Source organism: Pseudoliparis swirei, chromosome 3, assembly GCF_029220125.1.
Source record: "Pseudoliparis swirei isolate HS2019 ecotype Mariana Trench chromosome 3, NWPU_hadal_v1, whole genome shotgun sequence".
Classification (NCBI taxonomy): Eukaryota; Metazoa; Chordata; class Actinopteri; order Perciformes; family Liparidae; genus Pseudoliparis; species Pseudoliparis swirei.
Window position 1 is genome coordinate 14,894,848 of NC_079390.1, and position 24,574 is coordinate 14,919,421.

General features: G+C 46.9%; 1 protein-coding gene across 1 annotated transcript in view; it reads left to right on the forward strand.

Moving 5' to 3' along the window:
* Nucleotides 1-20,950, forward strand: part of uvrag (UV radiation resistance associated gene) — an 84,337-nt gene extending 63,387 nt beyond the window's left edge. The window contains exons 14-15 of the mRNA XM_056443074.1: nt 9,891-9,982; nt 18,372-20,950. Of these exons, the coding sequence (XP_056299049.1) occupies nt 9,891-9,982; nt 18,372-19,191 (912 nt within the window). The 3' untranslated portion in view covers nt 19,192-20,950. The remainder of the gene's footprint in view (nt 1-9,890; nt 9,983-18,371) is intronic.
* Nucleotides 20,951-24,574: the final 3,624 nt, after the last annotated feature.

Below are 24,574 nucleotides of genomic sequence, written 5' to 3' on the forward strand. Positions count from 1 at the left end.
TTTGATCTGTGAAATATTGTAAGCCTCCGCTTTAATCCGGGGCTCTCTGATTACTGTTTTGATAGGGCGAGTAGTTGGCCAGCCTGTTGGACTGAAGGCCAGACATGGTCATTTTTCTGTCATCAAAGTTGTATTCATACTCGACATATTGCTTCTATGAAGCAGGCTGAGCGTGGTTCAATAATGTTGTTTTCCCAGATGCAAACATTGGCTACTTTTATGTCTTGAGGAATTGTCGGAAACATCCAAAGTGAATCCTAGATCGGTAATCATCCATTCCTCATTTCTTGTTATGGCCCACTCGCCCTTTTTGACTTGTTAGAATAACTGCAGACATTCGGAGAAGTAGCTCTCGTCAGCCGTCATTTTGAAAGCAATACGTTGTGAGAGTTAGTAACTGGGACGGATGAAGAGGAATGCACACCATTTTGGCAGCCCAGGCTCTCCCCCGTGACCTCCAATCCGGGGGTAATACTAATAGAGAAATATCAGTCTTAAAGCTATCCACAAAATAAAGAGGAAGCGAAGGAAATATAATGCGCCCATTCACGAGCAGTGGAAGGGAGACATTGTGGGCAGCACGAAGCCGGAGAGAGGCACCTGCCCACAAACCAGATATTCATCCTTCTCGCTGGGCTACTATTTTCATAGGGGCCCTGTGGAATCACAACACGCACATAAAAAAAGATTTCTCTTGTAAAATACCACAACACTTATAATAAAATAGTAAACTGAATGTGATCAGACTCTCAATTAAAATAATGTTTTAGCGACTATTTGTCAGCTTCATTTAAAAGGCGGCGTCATTTACTGGAACGAGGGCAACGCTCCTTTGCTGTATCTTTCCAGCTGAGGACGAGACATGAGGCCCGTGCTGTGCTCCCTCCCTTCAGTCCCCTCATCACGCATCGTGTGCCCTTCACTGTTTGGACACCCGCTCGCCCTCAAACGTCCGAATGCTTTGAACTGGGAGCTACAGAGCGGTGAATTAGCACCGTCCTGCCCGGGGCACCGGGGCTGCCGCGGAGGATTGATGACGGCCCCGCATGCCAACACTGCTAACAGGAAGTTGACCCCAGTGTTGTGACTTCACAAACGTGGTCAGCCCCTGGGTGGGAGTCGGATTACTTACCAGCGATAGCCGGGCTCCGGTGTCACAGTGATGAGGGCAATTAGCCCTCGAGGACCCTCAAGGACGGGGGCTCGTCCATTAGGTGTCACTGTAGCACACAACACTGCCTCCTCTGGATGCTGACCGGCACGCACAGATACCCTCATCATGAAAGAGGTCTCATTAGGACCATAGGCATGGCGGTGCCCACCTCCCACCCTCCCCGTGGTGATTGGGGTCAGAGGAGACTGACATTGGTCTCTTTGCACCGGTGGTCCCCCCCAAACTGAATTTCCTATTCATCTCGCGCAGCCTTTCCCGTAATTATGTAAATCTGTTGACTGAATTTGGAGAGCAATCCGATCCGCAGCAAAGTGTAACGACAAGTACCGCAACGGTCGAGTCTGGTTTGAGTTAGAGTTGTGCGTTTGAATCTGAACCTGGGCACCACACCTGTATTCCATTACCACAGAGCGCTAGCAGACGGAGCGGAGGGGAGAGCTAAAGGAGCAGAGTTAAAGGATGTTAAATGAAGTGGAAGAAAGCTCCAGCATGCGATATTAAAAACTGTTTTATTACACGCTTGTTTGAAATGGCAACAGAGACAGGAAGTGCAAAGAATATTACATTTCATCTGTGGAGGAAGTGCTTAAACATGTAGCGCGGACCATGCCGCGCGGCCGTTCCCACGGACGCGCGCATGTCGAGTTTGTTTTGGTTCTTAAACATCTTACGCGATAAGGCCGCTGCTAAAGTCAATAACTTAGTCAAACACCATAATCTCAAACATACCGCTCCACTATCTGCTATCTAATCGCCTGGAGGTGTGGATATGTTTCTGAAAGTGAAAGGCTTTCGGGGCCCCTGCACACCTCAGAGGACTCTGAAGGCAATTTGTGTCCAAGTACAGAGTTTTTCTACGTGATTCTATCACGTCGGAGGAAATTCCCAGCGGCCTCATCTTTCCGCCTCTGCATTTCGTTAGCTTGCTATATCGTCGCCTAGCGCCGGTTTTCTCGGGACTCGACCACTTGAACGGCAAACACAAGTTCCATTAAAAGGCAGTTAGAGGATAGAGGTTGATAAGAAGCCTTAAATGATTCACCCATGGCTTTTATTCAACACAAACAATCCTTAAAATCAATGAAAACTGTGAGCTACATTTCATCTGTTTTCCCAACAACCACCTGAGACTAATATATTAAATAATGTATTTTCATGTCTGAACATAAACAATCCATAGCATGTGTTTGTTGTATTGCAGTGAAAGTGTGATTCATTTTCTCGAACCCTGGAGGGCTGACGTCAGTTATTGTTTAGCATCTGTGTTGACACATTTATGGAATTGATGGGAGCAGTTTATTAGCCGGCCTCATTAAACATGACATAAAATCTGAGGATGACTTGAAAGAGTCAGGACGACTTCTATCCAATCGGGTTAGAAACACACACACACACACACACACACACACCATGCACACACACACACACACACACACACACACACACACACACACACACACACACACACACAGTTCTGGCAATGGAAGTGTCACTGGTGGACATTCAGTGTTTCATTTGAAGGGATTTCGTCGAGCTGAAGAGTTCCTTCACAGTTTGTTGTGTTGGCGATTGACTAACTCTGAACATTTTATTTGAAAACAAACTCAAAACAGAAGTAATAATGTGACACTTTGCTGATCCTTCTTTTCTCTTTCGGTTTGCCCTTTGGAGCATTTGAAAGCCATTCGGAGGAACTCCCCCCGCCCAACAGGCCCTGGTCCTAGTCATTATGTCAAAGTGTCAACATTTCAGTACGGCATTTTCTCGCCAAGTCCACATCCAGTGTAGGAAGTGGAATTGTTAGGAAATTAAATCAAAATGTAATTTTAACTCAAAATCTCGCATTCATGGAATACCTCTTTGCAAGTCACGTTCAAGGCGGCTGGGGATTCCTCCCACTGTGAATATGTGGGAAGATATGTTCTGTGGTAAGCAAACGCCTGTGGTGTTTATGGATCCAGATTCCCAGTTTGGCTCAAAGACGGGATGATGATGATGATGATGATGATGACCGTTGCACGTATTCAAGGCCAGAAAACTGCTCCGAGTTTCAGGGAAGCAAGTTTCTGCTGCGAATGAATTATCCGACTCGAGCCAGATTCAAACAACTTCTCAGCCCGGCTCTGTATATTTATTGAGACACATGAAAGGCTGCAGTGATTAATCAAGTTGGATCTCATATTCAACACCGCACCACATGATTGTTGAGGTTTTGGGCCTCCAGTGCACCATGTGAGGCTTCACCTACTGGCGTCTGATACGGAGCCTTTCAAGAAACAAGAGGTCTGCGAATAACGGCAGAGCGTATGGCTAGAAATCCCCAGCGAGGGGAAATATTTCATTCTCGCGTTCTCCCGTGAAACTTATTTACAACCATTCCTCCAACTCGCGTCACAGCTCCCATCTGCAGCCGCTTCGTCTCGGCCTGTTTTCGTCTGCGTCCTGGTCAACATTTCACTGTAACCTATTTAGTGGATGAGTGAAGGCTGTACAGAGCCAGTTTCATTATGTGCCCCCAGTAAGCCAGATGGGCGGAATCAATGGAGAGCCAACTTTAATCAACCATTTCAAATCCACCGGTGAGCTAGAAAGAGCTTCTCCCACCTCTACTATCTGCATCTGTTACTTATTTAAATATGCCTTCACAGTTTGAATGCAGAATTGTGGAGAAAAGAGATGTTTCCCACTTCTATCTGGTTCGACTGCGAGGTGAGAAATCAACAATAATTTATTGTTTTGTTTCCCATGTCCAAAGCAATCGTCGAGCATAGTTCTGTTATGCTCTAGGTTTTGGGCTAAAATAAATATACTGAGGAACACAAGAACACGTGAGGCCACAAAAGATAACGCCAGCGCTGTAAATTCTTCTGTATAAGTCAAACTGTTTATTCCAACGTCAAAACAATAGATCAGATGAAAAATCTCAGCATTTGTAAATACGGCCTTCTGATGGACGTCCTCACCAATCAGATCAGCCCGCTGAGGTGAATGACTTGTTTACTCCTTCAGAGCCGGACTTCCAGAAGGTTGGCAGCCACAGAGCCGCTGGCGAAGATCCCCGAGCTTGTGTGTGGCTCGCAGGGCCGTAAACAAAGAGAAGGGACAATAATTGGATGGACGTGCCACTGTGTGAGTCGGTCGCAGGGAAACAAACAGACGGCGTAATGAGAGGAATCAAACCGGAACATGCTCACGCTGATTTAACGACCACCATAATGAGGAGAGTAAAACTTCACCTCACTTCATAATTAACAGCCAAGCGTGCAAACGTCAGAGCACTTCCTGTCCGGATCAGTAGAAACAACGGGACTAGCGGGATACCGCAACCGACGGGTCCACACCGACGTTCATCATTTGTTGCAGGATGTTTTCTTACGCCGTGCTATCGTTTCGCTCCTATAATATTATTTGTTTTTACAGCTTTTTTTTCTTCTTTTTCCTCCTTCTTCTCTGGAATGTAAGCTGTCTGTGAAATATTGTCAGTGGCAGGTTATCCACCATAGCTCCACTTCTCTACATATAAGGTCTGGAGACTTCTGTCTGTCGACCTCGTGTGCTCTGCTCAAGTATCCAGTCAGGAGTTTGACCAGAGGGACGGTGTGGGGAGGAACACCTGGTTATCCCCTCTACAGCAAGCTGTCATAGCTAATGAGCTCCCTGATTGGCCCCCGCAGGGACCACGTGAAACCCATGTTCTCTTGAAAATAAGCGTTTCTATTTTTACCCCAGTGGACAAAAGCCCACTGATTATAAATCTCAGGGTAACAGTCCATGATGCAGGTCAGACATGCACAGGATGCTCCGGGGGTTAATTATCGAGACTTTAGACCCTCGTGACACATGAAACGATCTCGGTGGAAACACCGTGCGTCCCAGACGGACCTTTCCTCCAGCGACGGTGTCAAGCGATGCTAATGACGTGCACCGGGGAAACCGCTGTGACGTCCGCCTGTGACGAGTGGCTTTTCTTCTCTCTTTTTTTTTCCCTAGGCCCTTCCTCCTACACCACGCCATCACCAATCAACCTCAAAGTTCCCTGCAGCCCGCCCACATTCGCGGGCCTGATGTGAGGGTGATTAGCGCCGACCAACTCTGGGGAAACGGCGATACGTGGCATCCGACGAGCCGTGTTTGTTTAGTCTCCGCACAGCTCGGGCCAAACAAGCAGGTTTCTTGGCACGGAGCGGTTCCCCCGCCGGCTCCAGTCAGCTTCAGAGTGCTTCATGCGGTCGTGGCTCCGGCGGATTGGCAGGCCCGAGACTGTTTACACCGCTGTGTTCATCGGACTGTTACTTTATCTCCTCGACGGGTGAGGATGAGTCGGCCCCCATCCCCCTAACTCTCAGATGTGTCGGCTCATCCTCGAGACTCTCACACCGGCTGGAAGCAAACCTCTACGCAGTCGTACCCGCTGACGGCTGCGCAGGCTGAGGAGTCCCCACCGCCCTGCGTGGGTTTTGTGTGATAGTGAAACAGAGAAGGGCGTGTCCAGACACAAAGGTGTGACCAGCGACAGAGGGAGACCTGCCTGGATTTGTTTCTGTCATCATGGGAAAGGCCCCCCCCCCCCCCATCTCCCCGTCTGTCAACTCCTCTCGCCTTTCAGCCCCTCTCAATGGGCCCTGGGAATTTCTCACCACGATCTGGTTAGCCCCCATTACAAAGGAGCCCGTGGCCAGCAGCTTGAAAGCACCCTTCCTGTACACATGAGCACGAGCATGCAAAGGACTCCGCCAGCATTCATCACGCTGATGTATGAAAGGGAAACGAGGAAGGACAAGCCGTCTCAGGTGGACTCATTCTGAGCCATTTGTGTGATCTGGTCTGGAGCTGTTGAATTAGGAACCCCCAGAGGTTGTTTCCCGTTGCCGTGTTTTCACAAGAATTCTCACTTCAATGGCTCGCGGATTCAGAAATTACAGTGTAAACCACTTACAGTGATCACAGATCCAGTGATCAACTGCTTATCTGGATCAAGAAGCTTGGGATAGAATCATTCCCATACAAATAATGTTTAAATAATATGCTTATAGTCGTCAAGAAGTCCGATTGCAGTGTTCATTGTGGGTCTTTACATATGTGACAACATATGGGAAACCATTTTAGAGCTATGGTTGGCTCACATTACTTACATTTTTGTTCCGTTTTTTTTCTTTACTCTCATGATACTTTGCATCGAGGTTACACATGGTGTACACCCTTCTGTCTGCTTCTCTTGGAAATGGCTTCTTTCCAAAAAATTGGAAAGTATTTATTCAGAGAGCGCAATTTAGTGGCAGTGTGGTCTCCAAGGTTGCTCTGACAGCTTGATTGAATAGCAGCGAGGGGTGGGGCTTAGCGTATGGTCATTAGAGAGTAATTTGCATGAACATTTATTTCCGTTCACTAATGGGAATCAAGTTGACCAGGACATCCATCACAAATCTCCATTTGTATTCCTGTTGGGTGCAATGGAAATCAATTAGTTGTGGTTGACCACATTCAACACACTGCCTCGTATCCGTTACCACACACTCCCACAGCCGTGTCGTTGGGCGTACGCGGCCAGAAGACCCCGCTCAGCTGTTTGTTTCCACCGTACAGTCAAAACCTTCGTGACGATTACAGATGACAACCAGCATTTATCTCTTTAGGCCACCTCACACGTTTCCTCTCTTTTCTCTCAGATGTCACTCATGTTTTTCTGCCGTACTATTTTCTTTCTGCTCAGAGACGAAGGGAGGGGGTTGAAGTTTTCAGCATCTAGGATATATATTCCTTCCCATGCTGAAGGCCATGAGCAACACGTATATATATACCCGTGAAAGGCCGCTCTGGGGGGAACTCTTAACGCAGCTTGCACCAGGGAGGGCCAGACCAGTTTATGAATATTGATAGTGTCTGGCTAGCTGAGCGCTGGGTCGGCTTCAGGGGCCGCACTATTCCAAACTGTCTGGATGTGTTTAATGCGAATCATCGCAGAGACACCCGGTGCCAGCGGCTCTGCACCGCTGCCAACCAGACACTTAGCGCAGGTGTTGTTGGTGCCCACTGGCAGAGATTTGGCAAAAGCCCGCGTGAACGTACACAAGTTTCCAGTTCTTCCGTGCCGGCCTGACGGAGGAATACATCATGAAGAGTCCTGGACTCTATTTTTAATCCTCCACAGCGAGCTGCATGGTAATGTAGTGAATGATGTCACCAATTACTCTCCTGTCTGCACCCATATCCAGTTTCGAGCTCGGCAACATCTCTTCACGTGAGGAGAACAATAGGAGACTTTATCTCTCGCTCTCTCTCTCTCTCTCTCGCTCTCTCTCTCATATATATATATATATATATATATGGGACATAGCCACACTGTGGGTCTGACAGGAGACCATTGGACACAATTCATGGCTCAAGGCGAGTGTTGCAATTTATAGATAGCATTTTTTTCACGCCTTTCGTCTGAGAATTAAAGAAACAGGCAGCATGCCCAGCGAACGCGATTTACCTTCACTGAAGCTGTATTATTTATGCTTAGCTATTATCCGATTTATATTCTCTAGAGTAGACCGTATCCTTAAAATAGGCATGAGATTAGGATTTTCCTTCTTCTTTTTTTTGTTGCATCTGCCCCCTCCGATCCCCCCCTCCCCCGCTCTCGCCCAATGTTGCTGTGCTCTGTGTGTTTCTAAACTGGTGGTGTTATTGATCTTGGCCCGCCACTTTAAACCCAATTCCGTTCAGCTGGCCGGCGCACCGCTGTCATTCGGTCAGACCCTGAGGTTTAGTCCGAGCCATGAATGGATCTCTTGTTGTTTCGCACAGGTTTTGGACAGTTCCATCACCATCTGGGTTTTTTGAGGCGACTAACCCTTGACCCACTCCCTCCATCTGAGCTTCTTTTGATAAAGTCTTCCTCCGATACTGTCATGTCTGTCCGTTTAAGGCCAGAACACACACACACACACACACACACACACACTGGAACATTGATACAGAATGGTTTTGACAATAATTTTGACATTTTGGCAAGTGTCAAAATTATTATTATTACTGGAGCTCTTGCGGCGTATGACAGAATGACAGAACACTACCCAGCATGCTCCTGGCTGTCTCTGGTGTCCAGTTGCAGGAAAATGAGATGGATCAAATAAAACTAAGCGACGGGAGGTCGGTGACCGTTAAGCCCACGTCTTCTCAGAGACCTGGATCCATCGTTCATCAGGACTCCGGTGGGACGAGAGGAGGTGGACTCTGTGTTTACATCATGGTGCTCAAACACAGTCACAGTTGATGGCCAATGTTTTCCTGTTGAGTTTTTAAGAAGTCGGCGATGTTATCCTCCCAGAGAAGTGTCTTTGTTGCTCCCCCTGATGTAAAGATAAAATAAAATGCACAACAGGAATGCACTTCCCTTTGTGTTTAGTCGTGTTTCTCTTGTGCTGAAAATGGGCTTAAACTGTAAGTAGTTGCTCATTCCCGTGTTGCATGATGACGATAACTAATCCTTGAATCCTCCGTCCATATCACAGTTTACACGTTATCCTGGCAGCTATTCACACCAAATGGGATTTCTATGTGGAATCCAAAGTTGACACACATGGTCTTTGAGTGCTCCATCCTATGCTACACCTCTCGCCATGAGTCCAGCTTTACCAGAGCCACTACGGCAGAATATCACGGAAATTACCACAAGGAAACGAGTATGGATGGGTTTTGGGGGCTGATGATACCCTGAGAGTCGTTTGTCTTTTCCTAAACTTTTCTATGCAAAGCGGGGAAATGTGACCTTTGCCCCTGGAAGGCTCAAAGATGTATTTCTCTGTCCTCTGCCATCATGCCAGTCATCCATTATGTGCGCATACACAAAGAAGCAGTCATCCCCGGTGAGTGATGTTTCGGAGTCATGTGGGCTGCATCTCTTCATCAAAAGTTTTTTAAAGCAGAGTGGTTGCCGTGGCACCCGAGTGGAAATGAAACAGATGTCAGCTGTGTGTGTGTGTGTGTGTGTGTGTGGGGGGCCTCAGAGATATAGGCCGGACGTGCGTCGTGATTCTCCTCTGCTGTTCAGTAATGTAGGTTAAATAAACTCCTTAGGACACGAGCTGTCTCGCTGTGACATTGCTCGACTGTTGGAGACATTTCTGGCACCGAGCTGGAGTTTCAAGGTGGCCTTGTTGATTTCTTTTTTTTTCTATTTAAAAAATAAAATAAGATCACTGGATTTGATTCTATCGTCATGAAATAAAGCGCTGTGGTACGAGGGAGGGAACATTCAAGGCCAAATGTAGATGTTGATCCACAGACGAGTGAGGCAGAGATCATGGGAGAATATAACCGGGTTTCTCTCTCTCTGCACCATTTCGTCCAGATGTTTTAACAGTGTTTTTTTATTCTTCCTCGCCACCCGCATCTCATCCCCCGTCTTTCCACACACCTTACATATTAGCGTGCATGCCTGTTATCAGGGAAGGATGCCCATTGTGTGTCCAGATGAGTAATGGTCCGATCAGGGGGGGGGGGGAGGAAGAGCGCGTCATGGCGAAAGAATGTCGGCTTCAGACCTCTCCTGTAGGTGGTATTTCTTTCTTCTCCTGAGCGACACCCAAACACGGAGAATGTGCATGCGTGTCCGAGTGATTGGCTGTAGCGCCCACCCGCCGCACATTATATGCGTAAGTCTGCGGGTTGAAGGACGCGGTAGGTTGTTTGAGGTTAATGACGCGGTGTGTGTTCCCTTGTCTTGCAGCTGAGATATCAACACGGCTTGACCACCCCGGACCTGCAGCAGACACTACCCAACCTGAAGAACTTTCTGGAGCACGGCCTGCTGGTCCGATGGTGAGAATCAGAACAACACTTTGCACCTCGGAAGGATTTATGTACGAGTATGAATCTGGCTTTTAAAATAATGGGACATGTGCAAAATCTGTTCCTCCCTAACCACATTAAAAACAATCACTTGCCAACACACCATAACACCAATCCCCAACCAACTGAAAGACAAAAATAGCTACATTATAATTTAGCAGAAAAAAGGGCTCAATATTTTTCTATGTACTTGTTGGAGGATTTTAAGTGCTTTTAAAATTAGGATTTATTTTTCCCGGGATACTGTTGGTGCGCGGTGTAAAAATAGTCCACATCCTGAGGTCTTCTCACACTAACTGAGACATGAAATACCTCTTTTAAAGGGACAGTACACCTTTTTCTGAAGCAGGGTTATATGAAGTACTTCTCCGTACTCGCGGTGCATGCAGTTGATGGAGTTTGTAGAAACATACAGAAGCACCAGCATGGGAGCAAAGCAATGTCCTGCTGTGTGTGTGTATATATATATGTGTATATATATATATAAAAAATATATATACATATATATATGTATGTATGTGTGTGTATATATATGTAATATATCCGTGTTAGAATACTTTCACCACTTCACCTTGCCAGAAAACAGCCTTTTCCTACGGGGACCTGAAGCTGTTATCTGTGCTCCCGTCAAAGCCACGAGACTCCATTAACAAAACCAGTCATTTTGCCTCAGAGCACTGACGTCGCTGGTCTCCCGCTGCCTCGTACACTGTGTTATGGTGTTTTAAAAGTTTAGTTCAGATTCACCACAGTAAGTTACTCAATAGGAATGCATTATGTATTTACACCCGGTTTTGCAATCTCTTTAAGATTGTTCTAGTGTAAGTAAGCACTGTAAGAACTGTACTAATAACAGAAGTTTGCTCTGACACAGCACAAAGAAAATGTGTGTATTAGGTCATGTTAAGAATGCAACCTACTTTGCCTTTGTAGCAATCTAGCGCTTCTGCACACTCTCAGTGCCTCCACTTGTAAAATGAAAAAGAAGTGCTTGATGAGATTTGCAGCAGCCACTTTGTCCCCCTGAAGTGGAATGCTTAGATCTCTGCCCTCTCCTTCTACAGGCTTATGGCCTGTGAGTAACCCTTCACTAAAACCCACGAGTCGGTCTGCGTCCGACTTCAGCTCCACTGCCCGATGGAAGACAAAGCTGTCTTTGATCTCCACTCCTCTGCCGGGGTCAGCAAAGGGGAAAATGTGTATTACACACATTAATTGAATAATCTTTTGTTTTGAAAGGAAAGAAGCCATGAAAAGCCTGAGTTTTCAAATCAGCCCTCCACCGCACCCCATCCCCCCTCCTTAATGGGAAGTGTGTGTGTGTGTGTGTGTGTGTGTGTGTGTGTGTGTGTGTGTGTGTGTGTGTGTGTGTGTGTGTGTGTGTGTGTGTGTGTGTGTGTGTGTGTGTGTGTGTGTGTGTGTGTGTGTGTGTGTGTGTGTGTGTGTGTGTGTGTGTGTGTGTGTGTGTGTGCCCCCGCCCGCCCTCCATGTACGACAACGAGGCCACAGGGACAGGAGCGACAGCTACTCTGAAGCTGAGAATCAAGACGCTGTCTCTCGAGCAGCGCTGAGCTTCTGAAACGTGTCTTGAGATCAGTCGCTGGCACAAGGAGCTCCTCAGGGGGAGATTTAGCGACACCTGAAAGGAATAGTTCAACGGGAGGGATAACGTGAATCTGCCTTCTTACCGAGAAGTTAGATTAGCGCTCTCATTTTGTACAGGAGGCTTAGCTACTTGTCTTATGGAACAACACATATATTCATCAATATGCTCCTATATTGAAAAACCTCATCATAAGACCATGCGTATTGCGACTACAGTCTAACTGAAAGATTTGGGTGAGGATGTGACCGTTTCACAATTTCCTGTAATAAGGAGGATTTTCATTGATTGTTCTTCACACTTCTTCTCTTGTCCTGCCCGTATCAGTTCCAGTCTGGCTTTCGCCCTCTTGCCTATATTCAGATACAATTTCCAGCGCTGAGAGCCAACTCATGAAATATGGATGCATAAAAATAAAAGCTGCATGGCAGCTGCAGATAATTACCTTATAGGCTGCGAGAGCGAGAGAGACTCCTCTGCTTCCTCTATCCCTCCTTGCCACCTCTTTTCTTCCTTCCACGCATCCCAACAAGGATGATGTGATGAAGGATATGACCAAGGGCTACGTTCCAGAGCACATTTGGAAACGGTTCCTCCTCCTTATAGAACTAATTCAGCGTGCATCCAGTCTGCAGGGAGAGCCCGTCCCGACGCGCCGAGACCCACACCAGGAGGGCATAGCGGGCTCATCTTGAACATTTTATACTATTGAATAAAGATGAAAAGCTGGGTGCATGTGAGAATGAGAAGGGTGTAACCACAATGTCCGTTGTGCAGTGAGCTATATGATTCTCGTCTGGTGAGCTGCTGATCATATCATTTCCAAACAGTACCGTCTCAGAAACACATCATAACATGTCATAATAGAAAAAGTCCAGGAATAATCTTGCTGAAGGATAAAACGCAGCGGTAAATGGTGAATCTATAACCCAGAGGCAGACAGAGACGGTCCCAGAAACCGATTCTTTGTTAAGATTCAAGAGATTCAAGATGTTTTATTTGTCACATACACACACAGGGTGTGCAGTGAAATGAAAGTGGCAATGCTCAGCAGGAATGTGCAAGCGCAACAAGTACACACTATTTACAAAAACACAATATTTACAGTAAGTGTGTGTGTGTGTGTGTGTGTGTGCCTAAGAGGGCAGTTGTGGGTCTATGTGGGGTCCTGGTGAGGTCGGAGTTCACAATCCTGATGGCCTGAGGAAAGAAACCTGCAGGCTCGTCAGAAAGATCAAAGGAGATCATCGAGAATGTATATATCTAAAATAAGCATTGGCAAGGTACATTAAGCCCGACAGGTGCTCTCTGGATTTACTATATGTATTCATATTTATTATATTTATTCAATAGCGGATGGTCTTTTGGAAGGATTAATCAAGGATATTTTTTTTTTCCCTGTTCATGTGATATTCTGTAAAGCTACACTTGTTCTCCAAACACCACTTCCCCTTATCCGTTGGGAATAATAATGCCATTTCCATTCCAGTTCTCCCTCGTTAAACCATTTCTCTCACCAAGCACACGTTCACATTACTTTTACATGATATCTTTTTTTTCTTTTTTGACAAATGACATGGATATTATTTTAACATGTTTGCCCTCCACAAACATCGTGTAGAATACTGCTAATCCAAAGCTTTTTCTTTATCAATTACTAAGTGGAATCAACATTTAGCATAGAGTAAAGATCGGGAGCAGAACAGGAAGTCGCTGTGCACCAAAAAAGATATGTTGTCGTCGTTGCACCGTGTGTACACCGTGTGCACATCATATCTGGTTTGTTTAATCGGGAGCTTTAGCGGTGCTGCTAGGGAGCTTGTTACCTTTGGACAGAGCCAGGCTGTTCCCTGTAGTTTCCATTCTTCCTCTGTTTCCAGGCGAGGCTCCGATAACCAGACTGTAGCTTCATACTTACTGTACACACACACACACACACACACACACACATATAAACACAGCCTATTTATTTGTTTAATTAACAGGGACAGTACACATACATGAGCAATGCTCTAAAACCAGTAGTGACGAGATAGATGGTACGAAGAGTGATATGTAACTTACAAAAGTCACATTATAGTTCTAACCGTCGTTATAGTGTACGGGGTGTTGGTATTGTCAGCTTGCTGATGGTGCTGATGGTGTTGCTCATGTGCTCATGCGGCGCTGTGGTGAGTCCCTGTCTTCAAAGGCCAGACGGTCAATAAGTGCTGCCCTGTTAAAGCAAAAAGAAAACGTAGCTTCCACCACAGCACATATCGAATTCTTAGTAATGTTTGCTCTTTAAGTTTCACAGGGATTTCCCTAAACCACATCAAACGGACACATCTTATCTGCCGTTGTTGGTTTTGGCTCAACATCGCGGCTCCTTAGCGGGGATCTGACATGCACAGGAGAATCTTGTGAAGCCGATCCGGGGTTGGACATCGAAAAGTTCTGGCTTACTAAAATTCCTGAGTCGGCCTGTAATATGCCAGCTTTGACATCAGCGGTGGAAAGGAAGAGAGTGGACCAGAAAAAAAGGAATTATGGCTATTTTTGTCTCGGCATGTCAGGTTTTCTGCTCGGTGATTAAGGCAGAGACATCTCGGCTGCACTTCCAGTGTGCACTGAAGCTTTTGTCTGGCTGATGCAGCAGTTGACTGACTGTCTGTGGTAGCTACCAGTGGAAGGAGCCTATCACTGTGCAGCTGTGAATCCAACCTTTTGGATGAGCAACAGGCCTTTTTCCCATCAGGATGGGGTATCAAGCTGCTGCTATGAATTCACTTTGCTTGTCACGAAGCCTCAGACCACATTCACGCTGCACAGAGAGTTTGAAATGTGAGCCTCCTATTGTAAAGCTCCTTTCTTTTTAATAGTGGACATATGGACGGCACTTTCCTCAAATGAATACTGATAGAGTAATTGTAGTTGCCATTGCGGCAGAAAGTTGAACACATTAAGCACACTTATGGGATGAGGAATGCTAAAGACGCGCCCAATAACATCATTGCATGCTCAATAACTGCTGCTAGTCGGCCGCAGCATCTAACTCGGCAGTCATCAAGTAACGTGTGTGTCATGACTCGGGGATGCCTGGCAGCAGACCAGGAGTGAAGTCTCACAGAACACTGACGCAGTGAATATTTAATTTATTTCAACAAAACTACGAGTCTGCGGAACTGTGAGGCTGCACCAGAGTAAAGGTGACCATGTCCACCGCCTTAGTTTGGTGTTTAGTATGTGTCCTACAGCTGAGGCCAATCGCTGCATCATTAGTCCTACACACTCAAAAAAACGATTCAAGCCCTTCTTAGAGGTGACACATTTAAATATTGTTTGATACATTTAAATAAATCAATTACAAAACGAAGATATTTATATTGAATGGGTGTAACACAAAATGTATGAATACTTTCATTTATTAGATTTATTTAGGTTACACTCACAAAAACGATTCAAGCCCTTCTTCGAGGTGACACATTTAAATATTGTTTGATACATTTAAATAAATCAATTACAAAAATAGATGTTTATATTTAATGGGTGTAACACAAAATGTATGAATACTTTCATTGATTAGATTTATTTAGGTTAGATGGTGTGCATATCAACTCAAAATAAATGTGTTTCATTGAGGACTACCCTTTGCGCATGCGCCAGCTGAAAATCAGTTGTTTACATGAGGTGAACACACTTTCAGGGCTGTATGGTGGTTTAGTGGCTAGCACTGTTACCTCACAGCCAGAGGGCCGTGGGTTAAATTCCCAGTCGGGGCATTCCTTCTGTGTGGAGTTTGCATATTTTGTTAGTTAGTTAGTTTATATTTTGAGTTGGACAAACATCAATTAATTAAATTTAATAAATATCGTTATTTTATTTTAGATGTATTTGATACAAATGAGTTGGACTAACTTAATTACATTATTGCACTGATGTGCTAAATTTGAGTTGGAGTTTCATATAATTATTGGATGGAAAACCTGCCAACAATTTAATTGAGTTCATCCAATGAGTCATTTCTTTGAGTGCAGGTATTAATACGAAAGTATTGACCTGTTTTCACGAAGCGTTGCCCGCTGCTGATTATCTGTCATGTGTCAGAGCTACCGTGGAGCCCCCACTGTCATCAACGGTCTCGGTTGAGTTTGGGGAGAGAGTTCCAGAGGGAGGGGGCACACATAGAGACGGCTCTGAAGACTTTGACCTGCTGGTGGCGCTAGGGGAAAGGTCAACGGACCACCGAAGTAGGAGGATTCATCCTGTGGGGACAATGAATATACACTACGTCCCTAACCTCATGGCAATCTATCCAATATTCGTCGAGATGGTTCAGTCTGGACCAAGACCGACGCACGTTATCCTCCCGAGAACTTTGTTTAAGGAATAACAGTTTAAGGAATAAGAATTTCAGAATAATTGTAATGCAATGAGAAGGACATGTCACAATCGGAACAGAGTAAATGTATATCAAGAATATGAAAATGTCAACAAGTCAGCTCATACAGTCTCAGTACTGGACCTGTCGTAGTTCCAGCTTTTCCAAATAACATCAGGACGTGTGTTTTAGCGGTTCTGTCTCCCAGCAACCTTAATCAGCCCACATGCTCACAGTGGCCATCCGTGTCGCCTAATTGCTCACATTAAAAAAAACATTGAAATATAGTTAAAATGTGAGGGAAACATTTGTTATGACTTCCCAGAGGTTTGCTGGCTGGAGTCCTCCCGACACACCCAGCCTCTCTGTTCCCCGCACAGCGCTGCATCGCACAAACAGCAGAGCAAGAGGCCAAAAGAGAGACGGAGTGGAACCCAATGACACGGGCCAAATCCAAAATTCCTCATAAAACAAACGTGGTGTGGTGACCATGTGATTTTTCTGCCAGTGTCAGAAATACATTAGCTACAATCAGACCAACTGGATCATAATAGAGAGCCAGCTGGAGGGGGGAATGGAAGAAAAGGGCTAATAATAATTCAAATCAAAGCCACCCAATCATGCCGAAAGTCCAATATGTAGGAGTCACTTATTAGCTTATTATAAATGATAGGAAACCTTTAACTTTTCGCTCAGTACCAGTTGTCTCCGGTTTCAAAGAGCCTGAATCACATTTTCCACTTAATTAAATGATAATTGTCTTTTCATCCGTCTTTTTTCCCTTCTACCGAATCAGAATTATTTTTAATTTGTTTTGTCTTCCAGAACGCCCACGATGGTCGATCACTCCTTCTTCTCTTACATTTATCAAATTAAGTGTTAAAGGGCACATTGTTTCCATTTAGCCCCAAAAGGCTTTGCTGCAAAGGGGGCGGGAGCAGGCTGAAGCCGGTCGTATTAAATGTTGTGTTTTGATGGACGAGTTCAGCCCAGTCCTTCTCCTGCTCGGCCCCCTCACGGCACCAAGTCATTCCCCAAAACCTTCATTGTCTTCACGCTGACCTCGGCTGGCGGCCGACATGTTCATCTGTATGCCTCCAATTAGCTTAAATGTCATGAGGTGTTTCCACCTCGTTACCGTTGTACCTCAGGACGAGCGTGAATGGTTCTCACTTACTGTATCACAGGCGCTTTGAAGTTTGACACGTTTCCCTTAACCCTTGTGTTGCCTTAGGGTCATTTTGACCCGAATCAATATTACACCCTCCCCCCGCCTTAGGATTAATTTGACCCCATTCAATGTTTAATGTCGGTGTTCTTTCGGTAGTCAACAAACAAACATAAAGTGCCTCACACTTAAACTTGGAAAACAATATTAATTCTAATAATTTTCTGGAGGTTTTAATTGCTGGCGTCAAATTGAACCCAAAGGGTAAAATATGTTAGTAAATATAAAGGTAACAGGAGGGTTAAACATTGAATCGGGTCAAAATGACCCAAAGGCGGGGGGAGGGTGTAATATTGATTCGGGTCAAAATGACCCTAAGGCAACACAAGGGTTAAGGCCAGACCAGCGTCTCAGCAGAGTGTCCCGCCTGTGAGCCCCGACAGGTCCACCTCGGCACGCCACGGTGCTGCCGAGGGTCAAGGTCCCTTCTTACAAGCCGTCATGTGTTTGGTGGTGGAGCTGCCCATCAGGCAGAGCGCTGGTCCACGTTCCATAACGACACTGCAGGAGACCATGTACAAGCACATCCATTTTACCTGTATGTCCAACTGAATAAAGCAGAGATTTGTCCTCACACGTCCATCTCGAGAGCGCACAGGGAGGCCCAGCTTCACCTGTGACCCCGACAGTACAGGGCCTCGGCTCTTAACACAGTGGAATGGCCACGCTAAGTAGTCCTTTCATTCGGGCCGATCGGCAGAAGGCGGTAAGGCCCTTATTTAAATCAATGCATGGCTCCTGTACTGGGGCCAAGCATCGGGTCCCCAGATCCCGAGTCTGTTATCTGTTGAAGAGGTAAATGTCTGAAATACTTGGGCGGACGCCCGCGCCGCACTTCCACGTCTCGCAGGATGTACAAATGTTTTCTGAGTGTTGTAAGTCGGAGTGATTTTCAAAGAGCTGCAGCTGTTTCTCCTGGACCAGGGGGATGGAGTTAAGCGCTTTAGGTGGAGGGGTGAGATAAATGGAGAACCTGGTCCCAATAGCTGTCTGTCTCTTTTGACTCTTCATTGTTACGCTGGCTGTGGAGATCGTTGCCGACCGTAATAAATCAAATCCAGACCAAGTCGTGTCTGGAGTTTGATTCCACACTTAGAAGTAGTGAGATTGTTTTTTTGACGTGTCCTTAAACATTTCTCGTCTCTCTCTCTCTCTTTGGTCCTCACAGTGACAGACACCATGTCTCCAGCTCCATCCCAGTGCCGACCAAGTCTCAGCTCGCCGTGTCCGCTGCCTCAGAGATAGGCCAGCCCTGCCACACCAGCTCCCCGGACCGAGGCCTGAGGAAAAGGGCGAGCTCGGAGGCCGACCAGTACAAGCCGACTCCTCCACCCAGCTACAACACAGCCATGGGGGAGGAGCAGCCCCCGGTGGGCCTCGCCCCACCCTCGCCTTCACCCAAACACCTGTCCTCCTCCCTCAATGCCGGCATGGCCTCCCTTAACCTGGCCAAGACTACGGAGTCCAGTGAGGAGGGAGGGCAGAAGGAAGAGAAGGGGGAGGGCGTGGAGGCGGAACGCCGCGGAAGCCTCTACACCTCAGAAGATAAAGGAGAAGAGACGGAGGAGCTCCCGCCCAGCAGCACCGTCGCGCCCGACTCTTCTACAGTGCCGGAGACCGGTGAGGAAATGGTGGCAACTAGCGAGCACACGGGCGCCATGAACGGCTCTTTGGTACCGGGGACGGCGCCAGTCGGCCCGGCGCCGGAGCTGCGCTGCTCTGTGGAGCAAGCCGAGGAGATCATGGGCACGGAGGCCACCGGTTTAGGCCTGGGGATGGGGGTGGGGTTGGGTTTAGAGATAGCAGACGAGTCCCAGACGGAAGACTACCGCTGCATCCCCGTGGACCACGCGGTCGCCGTGGAGTGTGACGAGCAGGTGCTGGGAGAGCTGGACGCCGCCGGCTTTGAGGAGTTCTCGAGGCGCATCTATGCGCTGAACGAGAACATGTCCAGCTTCCGCACGCCGCGCAAGAACTCTGAGAAGTGAGGACCTGAATAAAGAGGGAGGCGTGGCCAGAACCTCCACAGGGGCTTTGGACAAACTCGAGGGACACGAGGACGGCTGCTTTCCGCAGCATCAAGAATCATATGAGCTATTCTGGAATAACGACCAATTTGCACTTAATGTAAACATTTCCATCGTAATCTTTCAAATTCAATACAGTTAAGAGTGCAGGTATTGGGACAGCCAGCTTTCCTTTTTATTGTTTGATGGCAGCATTAATATATTTTTTAACAATGGATGGGATCATTATTCAGAGTTATTGTAGCTGGTTCCATACCTGGGGAACATATGTGAACCACTCCCACTTTGTTTTCCAGCTTACTGCAATCACAGGATTCACATCCACACTCAGTGCAGCCTTTCAGTTTCAATGCGGCAGCTTATTGATTATTTTTAGAGACAATTGGTCAGTTATCAAACCCACTTGGAGAATGGTCGCAAGCAGCAGTTTTATCAAAGCGATCGAGTCTGCTGTCCCAGCACTTCCACCTTTAGCCGCCCAGTTAGAGGAACGTGTTAGGACGCTCCCTGAGCCTTCCTCCAGGGTGCGGGGCGGTGGGGGGGGGGCGTGTTGTGTACCCGTGTGTCGGGGCTTCACATTAGCATTCAACCGCAGTGGCAAGTCATCCCACCGATGACCTTTGAACCTGGCAGGATTTTGCTGCCACAAAGTGAGGTGAAAGCCCCTTTGAGATATTCCCAAACCGTGACACACGCCCCCCCCCCCCCCCCCCTCGACTCCCTCTCCACACGGGAGTCGAGTCTCTCTTCAGGTCTTTAGAGGAGGTTGGTGCTCACGGCACACGGCAGGGATACGGTGCAATTGTTTTTCTGTCCATGTTCTCTATTATTCTCATTTAATATTCTTTAATTTTAACATACCCTATCGATATTAATGTTAATGTGACGTCCACTGAGTCTCATCAGGAAACCCAAATGTAACTGTTCGGTTGGAGCGTCTCAGCGTCTGTGTTTCGTTGGCCCCGTGTCTCCTCGTCTGAATGCTTTCTTGCACTGGTATTCAATTATTGCTTTATTTATGTCTCCCAACAATTTCATGCGCTTTGTTTTCAAAGGAAATCAACCTTTGTGGGATGTCGCTCATTCATGTTGTCAAATGTTAGACTGATGTCACCGTTGTCATGGAAACCGCTTTGCATCGCCCGCCATGACAAGGACGGACTCGACACCTGCAGGACCCCGGCAGCCCGCTCTGCGGAGCAGGTCCGGTGCCGTGGTCTGCCGACCGTTGACTGTGTTCAAAGATGAACCGTGTTCTCTCATTTCCACAAGATGCTTTACAGTTCAGGAAGCGACCATGTACAGATACTTTTGTATGGAGGGGTGTTTTCCTTTTCTTTCTTTTTTTTGTTATTAAAGACTTGCAGTCCAATGGCACGGATGGATGTCGCCCCCGTTACGTTTGTATCGATGTTTTGAAGTTTTACTTTGAGGTGGTTCCAATTACAATGAATGTGGCGCACGGAGGATATGATCGTTTAAAATGGTATGAAGATGGAGAAAACTCCCGTTGCTCCTGGAAACCAAGTATACATCAGTGTGATGTTGGGACATTTGTTTTTACATTCAACACTTGCAAATGACAAGGTAATAGAACATGTACACCATACTTTGGTTTTTATACCTAAGATTTTATGGGAAAAAATATATATATATTTTAATTGTAACAAAACACTTGGGTAAATAATGAGAATAAATACAAAAATGTATATAAATCATACCCTAAACTGAGAATGCATCTGGTTTGAATTGAAATCCAACACTATGACTCAGCTGGTCGAGGGAAACCATAACGCTTTGAGCTAAATGCTAATGCTGAGAACTCGTGTTGGATGTGTTCGTCATCTAACTGCCTTCCAGTCCTCGTCCTGCCATTCTGTCCAGTGTGCCAGAAGGCAATGCAATATGTCCTCAAACATAGTGTGTCAAATGCAAAAAATACCAAGATGTCCTCCTGCACTAGGCGACAGGGATGCTTTTCTGACTCCTGACCCACAATCCTTTGCGCATGGTACCTTTGTGTATGGCAGACATGTTGACTCGTCGTGGCACAGGAGCAGGTGTAACTAGCAACATGAATGATGGAAGCAGCCATTATAAAAGGCCCCTGGAAGTACGAGCGGCCCTGAACACACCAGCACAGCCATGACATTCAATTTAAATTCAGTTTATTTTGTACAGCCCGATATTACAAATTTGCCTCAGAGGGCTTTAACCATCTGTACACATAGACATCCCTGACCCAGGACCTCACATCGGATCAGGAACAACTCCCAAGAAACAGAAGAAACCCTTTCACGGGAAAAAAGTGAAGAAACCTTCAGGAGAGCAACAGGAGGATCCCTCTCCAGGATGGACTGAACAAAAGATGTCATGTGTACAGAAGGAATCATTACACAGTTACAACACATTCAATGAGTATGACAGAGTGTATGAATAGTTGGTAGTAGGCATGGACCACGATCCAGACCTCCGTGAGGAGTGGGCGGGGCATCAGCAGGGCCATGGCATCAGACCCAGCCAGGTCCAATGGACCCGATGAGACGTGAGATCCAGTCGGGTGGAACACCTGTTGGCTGGACCTCTAACTGGATTTCATTTTGTTGTGACGGTGCATAAACAACCGATACGTTCGCTTCACCAGAGCTCATGTGTGTTTATCGGTTCGTAGTTCAGCATCGTGTTCTTCAGAGACCCCGATGGGGATGAAGCCTCCAGGTGCTTCCTCCTTGGAACGCCTGAGACGCATTAATCTGGCAGGTATGGAGCTCTTAATCTTTAACACATTTCGATGTGCTCGTCCGTCCCTTTGGAATTGTTTTGCATGCGGCTGAGTTGTGTCAGTGTGCTTCACTGCTTCGTTATTTAGCTTAAAGAGACGTGCTGTGTCCCTGTTTATTAACGTGGGGAGTAAAATGGAGTTCAGAAGTTCATAAAGACTTTAGACAAAGCTTCAATCTCAATTTACTAAGTCACGTCTTAAGCCCCGTCTATAATGGATGTGAACTGTGGAGGAGTAACTCGTGGCTTTTTTTGTGTGGAGGCCAGTTCCATCACATTTATTATATTCATTTGACGAGATGAAACTTTAATGACGCCCAGAGGGGCCCGGTTTATTCCAGATTCATCACATTATTTTAGCTTTGAACAACTACTGGAGCCGTTTCAGCCGCTCAGCCAGAACGGGTGGAAGCCCCGCTCTCTTTAGTCTGACTCGGATGGACACATGGTCAAACATGTGACTCACCTTACCCCGCTTGAAGTAAGCCCTTCTGCATTCCTTCACCTCCTTGGGCATTTGTCTGAGTCCAACAAACCTTCCTGGCGGTAGTACCGTGTCACGGTGTTGTCAGGGCTCCATGTCGTGTATCGATGTGTTCCCATTCAGCACCGGGGAACCGTGGCGCGTCCGTGTTTCTACATCTCCGCCTGGTTGTTTCAGGCAGCTCATGTTGGGCCACTCATTGTATTTTAGCCCATTTCTCATGGCAATAAAGCCTTCTTCTTCGAGTCACCTGTTAGACTCTTCATCGTCGTCCCCGTTTCAATAATGCGGATGATTGCTGAAATGCGTCGTTTCGTTTGGCGTGTTTCTCTTTCCAGATTCCCATAAAGCAACTTCCTGCCTCCCCAGTGCTCCGCTGCAGACTGTCTGCTCTCACAGCTCGGCCCCGGCAGGTGTCCGAGGGCCTCGGCGCTCGGCCCTCTGGGACTTGTATTTCATGTCCGCCACACAGAGAAGGGACATGTGTGCCATCGTGGAAGGCGGGCCTGCTCCCGAGGGAACGGCAGCAAGCGAGCGCCCGCGCACAGGTGCACGGCCCGGACCGCTGACAGTTCGCAGGTTGTTATTGTAGTTTAAAGTTTACGAGAACGAGAACCGAGGCATCGAGGGTGAGAGTAAGCAGGCCTAACTTCCTCACTCGCAAAGCCATCTTCATATTTTCTGAGTGCTCGGTTTAAAAGAGTTCAGCCCGGCTGCAGCGAACAGTCTGCTGCGCTGTTCATCATCACAGGCACCTCGCAAAATACACAGCGGCCCAACCAGCGCCGCTGGCTGTCTCAGACCGGGCCTCTGGGCTTTACACCACTGTGTGTGTGTGTGTGTGTGTGTGTGTGTGTGTGTGTGTGTGTGTGTGTGTGTGTGTGTGTGTGTGTGTGTGTGTGTGTGTGTGTGTGTGTGTGTGTGTGTGTGTGTGTGTGTGTGTGTGTGTGTGTGTGTGTGTGTGTGTGTGTGTGTGTGTCCTCATTAATTATTCATTTGAATCGACACCGGCCAAATTTGTCCAATCCATCTAATCCCGATGACCGCCCTGAGATACGAGTAGAGTCCATCTCAGCCTCCATCACAAGCAGGATTACCAGAGTGCACGGGGAGGAGAATCGTCACAGTCCATCAGCACCTCATTTATCCCGCAGCGTATCGTCTGACGCGTCGGCCCCAGGTCAAAGTCATTCTCCGTACCCGTGTCATTCTCCGCTCTCAGTGATACCCTATACCCTCGTCGTTACTCCAGTGTATCGCTCATGCACTGGGATCCTGTCGTTGCTACACGTCAGACATGTGCTGCACTTTTATTTTTGGAGATCCGTGAACACATGGGAGTATTTGGTGGCTGCATTACACTATGTTGTGTAGATTAATCACCATCATTCTTCTGTTGGTAGTAACTCCAGTGGGGGAACAGAAGATATCTATCTATCTATATAACTATCACGTCTGTGCATTTTAAGTTAAACTTTTGGAAGCAAAAAAGTAAACATGGTTACATTCCTTCATCTTAGAAATGAAACAAAGTTAAACTAAGCTATCCATTTTACTGGCGTAGCATCATATTCAACTCACTGATATTAGAGTGGTATCCATCTTCTCAGATACCTCTCGGTAATAAAAGCAAATAAGTAAATTCCCGACGCTATTATTTCGCCTTGCATTACAGTTTTCAGGATATTATCTGACGTGTGTCCCAACATGAATGCCCCACATTTACGTCGTCACGGGACAAGAGGAGGGCAGGAGTCGGAAACCGGCCTTGACAAGCGGTCAACTCTGCGGTTTAAAGTCAACATGAAGACACGAATACTTTCTCCTTCATTAGAGAGTTGAGACCTCATGCTACGACTGTAGCTCTTTGCAGTCATAATACAGGGATCGGGGGACAGCGTTACAAGCGTGGTGGGAGACGCAGCCGCCCTGGTGTCCTGTCTGAGAGCTCCGACCAGGCCCTGGCGGATCCGCTCATCTTGACCCGTCCTGGCTGGTCACCACTGTGCTGACCCGGCTCACTGAAAGGACACTATCTCTCCAATGTTCTGGCCAGTAAAACCTCGCTCCTCGCTCTCA